General features: G+C 41.4%; 2 protein-coding genes across 2 annotated transcripts; one reads left to right on the forward strand and one right to left on the reverse strand.

The window, feature by feature from the left end:
- Nucleotides 1–8622, reverse strand: gen1 (GEN1 Holliday junction 5' flap endonuclease; the record flags this gene model as incomplete). Its single annotated transcript, XM_080744966.1, has 14 exons — nt 1–474; nt 619–1769; nt 2739–2891; nt 4529–4590; nt 4706–4836; nt 4920–5000; nt 5502–5538; nt 5629–5779; nt 6378–6466; nt 6849–6928; nt 7027–7137; nt 7790–7966; nt 8133–8334; nt 8462–8622. 14 exons carry the CDS (start codon nt 8620–8622, stop codon nt 1–3), a joined length of 3060 nt encoding a protein of 1019 aa, XP_080601092.1.
- A 1177-nt stretch (nt 8623–9799) lies between these two features.
- On the forward strand, nt 9800–12096 carry ppil6 (peptidylprolyl isomerase (cyclophilin)-like 6; the record flags this gene model as incomplete). The annotated part of the gene is made up of 8 exons (XM_080745124.1): nt 9800–9877; nt 9969–10064; nt 10425–10613; nt 11039–11101; nt 11273–11420; nt 11538–11597; nt 11732–11871; nt 11989–12096. 8 exons carry the CDS (start codon nt 9800–9802, stop codon nt 12094–12096), a joined length of 882 nt encoding a protein of 293 aa, XP_080601250.1.
- Nucleotides 12097–12404: the final 308 nt, after the last annotated feature.

Below are 12404 nucleotides of genomic sequence, written 5' to 3' on the forward strand. Positions count from 1 at the left end.
TCATTTGAGGAATCTCAGCCTCAGCCTCTCTGCCAGTGGCAATGGACTATCGCCACAATTTACTGAGTCGTCACTATCTAAAACAGACACAGGTGAAGTGAGGGTGAACACATTATCGTCTACAGTAACTGGTGGAATGTCTTGGCCCATTCTCTTGTTGGATAAGAAGCTGCATTCACCAGTGCTGCCATATACATCAACATCTACTCCCGTAGTAGTCAGTGTGGCAGACTCTGATGATTGAGCATGGGTGTCCAATGTTTGTTTGGTTGAAGTTGAAGGAACTCTGGTAGGTTTCAATGGAAATCTTTTGTTCCCGCAGGTCAATAGCTTGCTTTTGGGTTTCACTTTAGCTTTCCTGTGATTTGGTACTCGCTTGTTTTCTGCATCGCTGTCCTCACTTGATGAGGCCACACTCAAACACACACTCTTCTTCTTGGTGGTCTGAGACACCTTCCTGTCAGAGTGGCACCTCTGTGTTGGGACAGATGAAGAAGTGACTCCCTTCACAAATGTATAATTCTGGGGCGGCTTTTGGATAGCATTATTAGTATTTGCTCTACAGTGATTTTGTGCTAAAGGCTCCAGACATTTAGATTTTTGATAGGGGGGGTCTACCTTTATCTTACTGGTCACGCTCTGGATTTTATCATTGAGAGATACTTTTCCGTTGAAGGCGCCATGCTTCCCTGATGGTTTTGTGTCATTACTACATACACCATCAATCTTTGTGCGCGACTTGGGGTCTTTGTCATGAAAAGAGACAGGCTCCATTGAGGCCATAACATGTGATCGTTGAGTGGCAACGTCGTCGCGTGCCTCGTTGAGTATGTTCCTCATAAGAACTCTGTCTCTCAGAGGACACTCAGTATAACACAGCTTAGGAGCAGGTTTGGACTCTGCTTCTCGGCCCTCAGTTGTGGTAGGCTGATGCTTTGGGCCTTCCGCTTCTGCTACCTTTGCAAGATCACCCGCAGCGTCTCTCGCCTTTAGCTCTGCAGTACGCAGTGTAGCTGCTTGAGGGGGCGGGGAAGATGTGAAAGACAAAGTGTCCCAGTCTATGTCACTCAGGTGCAGTGCATCTTCTATGCCCTCAGTTGTAGTAGGCTGATGCTTTGGGCCTTCGGCCTCAGCTACTTTTGCACAATCACCCGCTGCGTCTCTTGGCTTTAGCTCTGCAGTACGCATTGTTATGGACAGTATAGCTGCTTGAGGGGGCGGGGAGGCCGTGAAAGACTCCCAGTCTATGTCACTCAGGTGTAGTGCATCTATAACAGCTGACACACAGGGTGAAACGCCACCTTCTGAACCCGTCATTGTCCCACAGGCAGTGGGAGACAGGGTGGACAGCACATCGTGGACCTGAGATACGGGGCGATCGCCCAGAACATGTTGGTCCCTTATGGGATTCAGATAGTGCTTATTGGACACTGGAGTTTTCAGAACAGCAACTTCTGGGTCACCTGGGTTTGTAATACTGGGCAGCGGTGCCTGTGGTTGGATGCTGTCAGCAGCAGAAGTGGAACCATTGAGGTTCATTTGAGCCAGAAGGTCAGAAACACCATCACTAGGGTCTGGTGATGTTGCCTTTTTATTCCTTAGTTTCCTTTCACCTGGGTTTGTAATACTGGGCAGCAGTGCCTGTGGTTGGATGTTGTCGGCAGCAGAAGTGGAACCCTTGAGGGTCATTTGAGCCAGAAGGTCAGAAACACCATCACAGGGGTCTGGTGATGTTGCCTTTTTATTCCTTGGTTTCCTTTCTGATAAAAAGAAATAAAAGAAGAGTGTCAGTGTTTAAAAGTGAATACATTTTCAGCACAGATCTTACTGGTACAAAATTCCCCTGTCTGTTTCTGCTTTTCTAAGCGTTCCTTCATGATGCATTTTACAGACATGTAATCACCTGACCCTCCGATATATTCGGTGGCCACCATTAGATAGATGATTCATACTTTTTGAAGTAACCCAAACCCTATTTTGCTGCAAACAAGGATAATGTCTGATAGCAGCTAAAAACCATTGAGTAAAGGGTTATAATTTTCACTTTCACAGATTTTACCCAAGTGGCGTGGGGTAAGCTTTTCAGCACAACTTTGTCTGTGTTTCAGAGACACACAGAAGACTGTGTTTTATGGCTTCTAATGGAACATTAGCTCTACAAATAATAGATAGGGCTGTGACAGTGTCCCTTTAATGAATTTGAGCTATGCTTAACAGACTAAACGACGTCCAATTAGCAACCTGATTGCATGGAATCAGGAAGTGGCGCTCGGAACACGGAGGAGCATGGTGTTGAGCAAAACACAACTTGTAGAAAATGACAGCCAGTGCTGTGAGAGAGACACCTCTGGTGCATCAAAGCCTTTGGTGAGCGAGAGGAACTGCTAATCTCTGCATTTTCAGGTGTCAGGGCTGCCGTAAGAGACGGCCTAGAAAACATCGCAAAGCCCCAGGTGCCTTTGATGAAGGACGCTCCTGTTAGGATTGTGTGGGAAGTCTTTGAGCTTTGTCAAGTTTAGGTGAGGCCCCAATTCTTAGGACAAATACAGCTAAATGAATGTGCTTGTACTAAACCAAGAGTTAAAGAATCTTTAAAATAAATGTACATCTGCCAAACTGCATAATAACGTAATCAGTGTTCATTTAAGTCTGAGTGTGTACAAATGTAACCAAATTGACCTGTTACATTTGTGCACATGACATGGATATGGAGATGTTATAGTTAAGTATGGTCTTACTCTTGGTTTTGTTCTCTTCGGCCAGAGCTTTGTTTCTCAGGTAGGTTTCCACTATCTCTGGGTAGGCCAGGCTGAACAGAGCCTCCTCCTCCACCGTCCTCACCTCATCCACAGTCTCTACAGCCGGGTGATCCTCAGGAAACACGTAATGATCTGCCGTCACAGTGCATCACATCCACAGTGTCAGAACACTACCCCTATGGAACCATTTTTACACTCTCAGCATACTGAGGATTGTACTGTGAATTACATAAATCTCAGCCCTTTCAGCTTCTCTCTCACACACTATAATATTCACTCATATTCTTGGGTGTTGGTAGTCTGTATACATGCTGTAGTAGACCAGTCTATTCATATATTCACTCATTTCACTGACGATAGACAGACTGTACAAGTGTATATATCATATACTGTTCAAGCCTGTTGACAGTGTACATATTTTAATTGTCATATTCACTCTTATAGACTGTTTTATATGTATTGGTAGACATAATATTTACATACACTGTCTGTTCCATTCAAAGACCCCATTCATGTCTGGTCTAATCAATTTATTTTATCTTCCTTTTATTTTTGATTGGCTGTTCTTGACTGTTACCTCTTCCTGTGTTTCATGCCGTTATGACACCTGAATCCCCCCAGGGATCGATATTAAGTCTTATCTTACACGAATGAGCAGTCTGAGTCTCTTGGGAGGATTGTTCCTAGATATGCATGTGTACAACTTGTGTTATTGACTGTTTACTATATGTGAAATTGACGTTTTTTTTTTACATAAATAAATTAAAATCATATTTTGTATCTTCTTCACTTATCTTTTCTGTGTACAGTAATCTCTTTAAATGCCTTATGGTCTGAAAATCTGAATCTGAATATCATGTATGTTTGAATAAATTGACTTGTCTTTGTGCATTGCTCTCAGACAAATTAAGGAAACTTTAAATTTAGGAGTATGTCAGAGTAAGTTATGTAAATCTATTGCACAGACATTTAAATACAGATATCAATGTGTCATAAGCTCAAGGCCTAATTATGCTGCAGATATTGTTTGTATAGACAATGCACTACATTGTTAAAAGTACCCACAAGGACACATTTAAGTATACTCTTTGCAATGAGACCATGTATTTAATTTGCAAATTAAACTTGACTCCTCTACGCATGATAGAATACTCAGTTATTTTTAAATGACTATAACCTTATGAACTGATTCTAAACCAGGTAGCAGGTGGATCTATTGATGGTGCTTGCCTGATTTTCCCACACGGTACAGTAACACTATTTCCAAATTGTTAAACATATTTACAACAAGGATGGAGGATGCCATGTAAAACTATGAATCCCTTACATAAGGTTTGCTTCAGTTTGAAGTTTCTGTAATAATAAATGGGATATACGTATACTTCATCATATGAGTTTAAATTATTATTTTTTGTATAATATATATTCTGCTCTCAAAATAGTGGATTGAGAGACTATCCCAAAACAATGCCATGTCAAACCTGGTTGTTAGGGAAGCAGACTTTGATATGACAGTTTTCCCAGCTTGGGGAGGAAGCCAGTTTAGCACCTAGTGACTGTTGTGACTGATCTGTCACCTCTGGCCGCTGTGAACCCCACCTCACAGTCAGTCACTAACAGACGAGACGGTGACGAGCACCCCGCACCCCAACCTATGGTTTCTAAGATACTATGAATTGTGTTCACTTGTAATTTTCAGTTTACACTTGCTACAGTAAAAGCATTGGACACTACGGACACTACTTCAGCATCGTTCAGACAAAACTGACCTGGTGTTCTCCAGACGACTTCGAAGCAGGCAACTGCATTTCTCACTCTTGGTTTCAATATTCTGTTTCCAAAAAGATATAATAATACATAATAATACATGATACTGTATACTGTTATGTAATAAAATGATCATAATATCTCAAGCACTGTTATTGTAACTATAAATGGAACACTACCGCAGGGGTTTAATTTGCGAAGTCGTCTCTCTTCCACATTTCCTGTTCATCAACTCTGTGTACGTCATCAACACTAGAACCTTTTCACAAGTGTAATTCTTGGGCCACTCCATTTTATCATGGGCAAAGTTCTGGAAAAACACAATGCACCTTGTGAATCCACGAGACTCCTTGCTTCTTTTAAAATGAACAGGATTTGAATAAAGTAGTTTACCTGCATCAACAACATATTTGGTTTCCTCTTTCTGAAATGTTCCACGTGCTTATCCTTGGAGACCAGAAACTCTTTGATGATCTGCAATATATGCATCATACATGTTCAAAAGGTGAAATAGCACTATGTAGTGGATTTTGGTTATCGTAATATTGAGAAAAGCTCACTGGACTGCATGAAATCAAAGTATTTTTTTTGTTCTCTGTGGAGAGGTATGCATGTTTTCTCTCTTTTCCTTCTGATATTGTATGTTTCCACGTGAACTTTTTGCTCAGATTTTGTAATGATGCAAAAAAAAAGAAGACAAAAAGAAGAAGAAAAAACATGAAATATCAATATTTTACTTATTAAACTGTTCTAGCCTCTACTGCATCTACTATACCTGTGTGGTCACAATATCTACATCAATGATTGAACATACATAATATACATAATTATGTGAGAATATCTTAGTCATGCACAAAATATCCTCTCATAGATATTAGGGTATCGGGTCAATGTTATGATTTGTTATGATTTTGTCAATATCGCCCAGCCCTAATACTCAGAGTACATACGACCATGCTGGATTTTAAACTGTACCTCTGTAAACGGGAACTGTTCACTCATCAGCGTTTTCCTGAGGAAAAGGGAAACCAATCATTTAAACCAAAAAACATGTCAAACTAATGTCCAATCAGGCAAAGTGCATTTAAAATATGGGCCATACTTCCGAATGCTGGCCTCGGCAGAGGAGGCCTGGCGTGTGTGCTCATTTCGGTGCCAGTCACAGGGACACTGGTAGTCAAAATCCTGAGGCTGACAGAATTTTTTACTGTCACACAGCATACAGCCACCACGCTCATGGGCCTTGGCTGAGCCTGAAAGGAAGGAAAAGACACGGTCCTGATGATGAATATCTTGTGCTTTGTTCCCAAAATAGAATTCCTAAACCTTCGAAACCCATACACATTAGATTTTTATGTGCTATAGACCAGGGGTTCCCAAACTTTTTTGGCTCAGGGCACCCCTATGAATACGTTTTTCATCCGAGGCAACCCCTACATCATATCCATAATTTTCACTCCCAGCACCTTATATTTATAGCATATTTTAGCGATTATGTTGCGAGGAAAACGTTGAGATAATAGACATTTTGTTAGAACTGACTGAAAATAACTTTTTACTTCAAGTTTAAAATTATACTAAATATCTTTTTGTCCAAGTGTCCAAATAAATTCCAAGTATTATCAAATTATCTCGCGGGCCGTCGCGGCACCCCTGGACTGCAGTCACGGCACCCCAGGGTGCCCCGTCACCCACTTTGAAAACCCCTGCTATAGACAATGAGAACATTTGCTCAAACATGACAAGGTTTTGAATCAGGCTGGTATGAGACATGTTTTGTGGGGACACACCCTACTGCTTTAAATCTCTTAAAACAGGTCAGAGTTCGGGACCAGGCAAGGCTCAACTTACCAGGATGGCGGCATACTTTGCAGTGGGGAACCTTCTTTACAGCTGCCTCGGGCATGCCTGCAACATTCTCCTGCCTCCACTGGTGGAACCTGCAATGGCCAAAGACAAGTTATAAGAGGTTCCAAGACATCTCTCTCTCTCCCTCTCACACACACATACGCACACGCAGTCACTTGAAGAACCGTGCACTCTTGACAAAGAGAGCAAATGGGACACCATAGCTGAATGGGTAGAGAGGCAACCTGGGAAACAGTATGTGTCGAGGTGTCCTTGAGAAAGATACCCCGCAACTCCCGAGACTGACACTGCTCCTGTTACTTAGGATGGGTTAAATGCAGGACACATTTCAACGGATATTCAAATAGTGACAGAATACCCCAAAGGAGAGGGGACCAAATTATTATTATTATTGTTAAATGCATTTAAGTATAGAACTCTTCCAGGAATTCCCAGGGAAGAGAATGTTCCTACCTCTGTAAAAGTGACTGTCCGTGTCCCTTCACCGTTTGGATAAGCCTGAGTGCTTGCTCTTTACCAACACCTGGTACACCCTTACCAAAGTAACAGAGAAGAATAGAGGAGAAAGTTGAACATATTGTGAACATCACAGCCAGGCAAACCTTACAATATAAAGGTTGAAACTGTTTACCTTAGGAATGTAGTCACAGCCGAGAAGGATGGCCAGACCAACAAGATTCTCTCTTGACAGATGTAGCTCTGCTTGCACTCGTGCAGTGCTGTAGCAGTCCACCTGAGGGTCCTTGAGGGAAGATAAAAAGGCAATGATAAAGGTTTGAGTTTAAATTTGGTAGTAGCGCACCCTCTTCCCCAAAATCTCTCTGACCCTTAATGTGACACTTGTTGCCAACATATTTTGTGAATACTCCCATTACTATATTTTGTCTGTTTTGCCTTTTTTCGTTTTCATCAGCAGGATTTTTAGCAGGACTTTTGTGTGGACTCCTGGAAGACTAGCGACCACTTTGTGGAAGCTATTAGCTAATGGGGGGATCCTAATAAAGAATAACTTCAAGATGACTTGTGTGGATGGATATCAATAGAATAAAAAAAAGATGTATAGAATAGAAAAACATAATTATGTTTCTGTAGGCCCTACAGTACATTTACAGTGTAGGGTGCCCGGCAGCTGGCCTGGGTTCAAATACTGATCTAACACTTTGCTCTGGATAAGAGCATCTGTGAATCTATGACAATTTGAACAGTTTTACCCAGCTTACCAGTATCTCAGGTTATGGTTGTGCTCAGAAACCGGGAAGTCAAGTAAATATGGTAGGACTGAAGGACAACAGTAATCTCATCTCATCTATGGCCATTTATGTTGTGTCACTAAACCTGATTAAAAAAAATGGTGGGGGGGGGGGGGGAATCACATCCTTGCAGAATCCTACTACCTTTGTATTTAGGTTGAAGTTCCTGTATACAGTCCGGGCTCCATACAGGAAGGCATCTCCATCATTGGTGATGCAGCCATCCACCAGGCCCTTGGAATCCAGGTAAGCACACATGGCCTCAGCCTCCCCTGCAGCGGTCACCCAGGGCACCCCCAAACAGTCCAACATATCTGCACACTGCAGGGAGGAGTGAGAAGGTCTGTGTGATACACTTGCTATCTCATACTTCTAACCTGCAAACATAGGTCACATATAGTGGCCGTCTGTGAAGTTCTTCTTAGCTATTAGATGTCAAATTCTTATGGTCCGTGTCTGACCCCTTATGAGTGCTGACAATACCAACCTCTCTCAGAACTGCTTTAAAGCGCCCTCTGCTGGTATTTTTTGTGGTTGCTGGTTTGGAGGAAGCCTTTTTGAATCCTCCGAATCTTGCTTCTGTCCTCTTGCTCATGGTTTCTGCTTTAAGTTTGGGGGCATCACCTTCCATGACAAAAACTAGCTTTATTCCCATTAGTGTGAGCGATGATACTCTGAAAAACAAATTCCTGAAACACACAAATGAACATTGTTCATAATGACCAAAAGTGAACTCATACTGTATTTGTCTGGGGATCAACAACAGCCAGACTATTCGGTAGGCCTGTAACATTTACAGCACTGTAAAACAATTACCTTAGGTGAGGTTTTGTGACTTTCCCCATCATTGCTTGTACATGTTGGGCCTCACATACCCATAAACTAAGGTCCACAGCTAAAGTTTTCCCACTTAAGCTGTACAAGGGCACTGACTCACAAACTGGCCCCAGAATAGACCACAAATCATGCACACCCATTATGGCTCCGATGTGTCGACGCAGCAGTGAGTGTACTGGAGGACAGAGACAGTCTGAGTCAGAGTCAGTCTTCTTCAACACTAGCGAAACAACGCCGTGAATGCAGAACTAATACTAATTGCATACGATTATACGAACTAAATTCGAGTGTTTTAATGATTGTTATGTTGCAAGGAAAGGAAATAAAGATCGAAAGCTATATCGCTAACACAATAGCCTATTTTATTTTCAAACTGCAGCGCCGTTCGTTCACATTCTATGACCACTTCCGGAGGCAGGGAAGCTAAGGCAAGGATACGATAGTGATGTCATAAACAATAGCCCACACAATCGCCCTTTGGATAAAGAATTGTGCATCTGCAAAAGGTGTGGACGCAACACGCGAGTTAAAACTACGGTATTTTAGTGAACAAAACCTGGTGTGCTTTGTGATTTTGTATAATTAGTTGTTTGCTACTTTATAGCGATGCTATTACATCACTGTTGAATCCTTGGTAGGCTAGGTTATTTTATTATCTTCCCAAGTTCTCTGTGTTATACTTTCTTTTGACACTAAAGATAGAAAGAAAAAAGTATAATACCGGTGTAAAGAAGACAAAAAACAATACATATATATATATATATTATTAACATAATTTAAAATGAGCGGAAACCATATGCAACGTCATCTGAGTGCGCCGTTGCTATGGACGCTGGATGCGTGATTATGGATCCAACTGGGAAAGATGGATAACCACGCCCCGGACTCATTTTTGAAGCTTGTGATTGGCTGAACCGGACGTAGGGAGCGCTCCGTTGTAGTCACTTGGACCGCGCGAGGTGCACCAAAACCCAATTATCATGGCGTTTATCGTGCGCTTGCCCAGGCCTTACGGCCTGGGCTGGGCATAAATATAACGATTGCATTCACCACGGCTTCGTAACTCGCGCGGCGCTCCGACGGCCGCTTGTCCCTGGCCCGCTCTTCGCGGCCACTCGCGCCTGCGGCGCTCGGGGGCGAAGAGCAGGACCAAGGTCCGCTGGACTTCGCGCCGCTTGCAATGTCGTGGACAATAACTGAAAACGAGCGCTCTTTGCCGTTTCCATCCATCTTTCCCAGTTGGATCCATAATCACGCATACTGGATGCTTGTTTACAATATGTGGAACCCAAGGTTGCCATCATAAATGTAGTAGTTATGCTATCCAATGTGCAAATAGAAATTGTTGGCCTGATTAAAGAACATCATTTTCATATTGCCAAGACTTTTGCTGAGGTAAGGCACTTAAGCATAATGTAATTTACGAGGAGCTGGCAAACCCAACTTGGAAAACAATAACTTTTCACCTCTTCATTCTCAATAACAGGAACTAAAACAAAAATATCCCGATGCCTTTTTGGATCCAAAAATTCAACCATTGTTCGAAAGTGATTGGCATGTCTATTTGTATAATACGAAAAGGGTAGGTACAGTAAGTTATGTGTTTGCATTTTCTGCAGATTGTTGGACTATCATCATGACTGCATGAAACATTAAAGCTGCTCTATTTTTTTTATATTCAAGCTCAAGCTTAACTCTATACTCTAGTCTACTGTGCAGATAATCTCTCAAGACGAAAAAATATTAATTTTAATTTATTTTTCCAGATTGATATTCAGATCACACCATCATTCTGATGCATGATTAATGTCATGATTATAATAGAAGGAAATATATCGCAGCATATACCGTTTTGAGATTCCGCTGATGTGTGTTGCAATTTGACGTTGTTTGTGAAATACTGATCCAAACCAAATACTTCTTTTAAAAATTCTTATTCAAGGAGCTTCGGGGGGAAGTGTGGCAGTTTTCCAGCAAAGTGGTGTGCTTTCTGAATGGCCAACTCCTTGGTGATGAGAAGGACATTGCCAGCTGGGCTGAGGAAGAGTTGCAGTTCACTCTCATCCGTCCAGATGCATTTTATGCAGCCCTCACGGAAGACTATTATGTCAAACATCTCCACAAGACACAGGCAAGTCAACACAACTGTCACACAACATTCGTAAATAAGTAAAATGGAAGTCAGATGCATTGGAAGAAAACTGGCAAGCTGCCTTTACCCTGTCGCAGTTTGGTCATATTATATTATGAATTATATTTAGAATTTACAGTAAAAACAAGTTAGCTATTGAAACACAATAGTACTAATCATTTTGAGGTCAATTAACAAACAATGTTTATTAAGCAACTCTGTTAAGGGTCATATTTGGAATCATGTGTAGCCGTCATTGCTAAACATAAATCTTTGTAGTAGTGTTTGACCTTAGTTGAAGTTACTTGGAACTTGGAATATGTACTGCAGAATAATATCATGTACACATATTTGTAGTATTAGATTTATATCAAGTAAAATTCCAGTTGACAGCATCACAGCTAACTATATTTCTTTTATCACAGCATCAGTTTGTCTTCATGGACATTGAGATTCAAGGGGAGCCAGTAGGAAGGTTGCTGTTTGAGGTAACGCCTGATTTATACTACTTTGATTTTCTCATTGCATGAATTCAACATTCTGAAATGTGTTACTATCATTCTGTTCTATCAAGATGTGAATTAATGTTAACAAGTAAAACCAACTAGACAATAACAGAATATAATTGTGTCTCATCACATTGCCATGCTTCTCCCCAGCTGTTCTCAGATGTGTGTCCAAAGACATGTAAGAACTTCCAGGCCCTGTGCACAGGAGAGTGTAATCCCTCGCAGAGTGGACTCAAGCTATGCTACAAGGGCTCTGTGTTCCATCGTGTGGTACCCAGTGGATGGGCACAAGGTGGAGGTATGTGTGTTGATACAAAAACATATAAATACAAAGTTTCATTATTGCATTTACATAATGTTTGGTATTGAACCCTTGTTCAATATGCAGGTTCACCTGGTTCTTTTCTTTTAATAGATGTTTCCGCAGAAGGAAAAGGCAATGGAGGGGAGTCAATCTTTGGACCGATCTTTGAAGGTGCTGATGCAAAGAGAGCTTGGAAATGTCCGACTGTCCAACCCTGTGAATTCAATGTACTACTATGTTCTATGAATATAATTGTTTACTGTATGTATATTGTTTATAAGCATTTGTGTTTTCTCTTACTTTAGATGAAAGCTTTGCTGTTTCGCACAGTAAGTGTGGCATTCTAGGAATGGCCAACCAGGGTCGCCATAGTAACGGATCCCAGTTCTACATCACTCTGCAGCCAGCTCTGTGGATGGACACGAAATATGTTGCCTTTGGGTTTGTGCCTGTGATTTGTAGGAAATGTGACGATTAATGTCAAATGTCAATGTATTATAAACTACGGTAAATTCTTATAATATAAACATAGTGTATGTATATTCTTTCTATTTTCAGTCAGGTGGTAGAAGGCACAGATGTACTGAAGAGACTAGAAGAGGTTCCAACCTACAATGAGAGACCCAAACAGGAGTGTAAAATTGCAGACTGTGGAGCATTTGCACCATAATGTTTCACTGAATAGTTTTATTCTCTCTCTCGTATAAAATGTTGTATAAAAAATGTGTTATTTAGAAAAAATCAAATTAAATCAACTGCGTGAATCAGAGAAATTATGTTTGGCATTTGTTTTATTCATTTATTTTACAAAGATGTTAAGAATGAGCAGCCATTGGAGTACTGTGTGTGTGTGTGTGTGTGTGTGTGTGTGTGTGTGTGTGTGTGTGTGTGTGTGTGTGTGTGTGTGTGTGTGTGTGTGTGTGTGTGTGTGTGTGTGTGTGTGTGTGTGTGTGTGTTTCAAGGTGTCTTTCGTGGGAC

This window comes from Nannobrachium achirus (assembly GCF_963921795.1).
Source record: "Nannobrachium achirus genome assembly, chromosome: 16".
NCBI lineage: Eukaryota > Metazoa > Chordata > Actinopteri > Myctophiformes > Myctophidae > Nannobrachium > Nannobrachium achirus.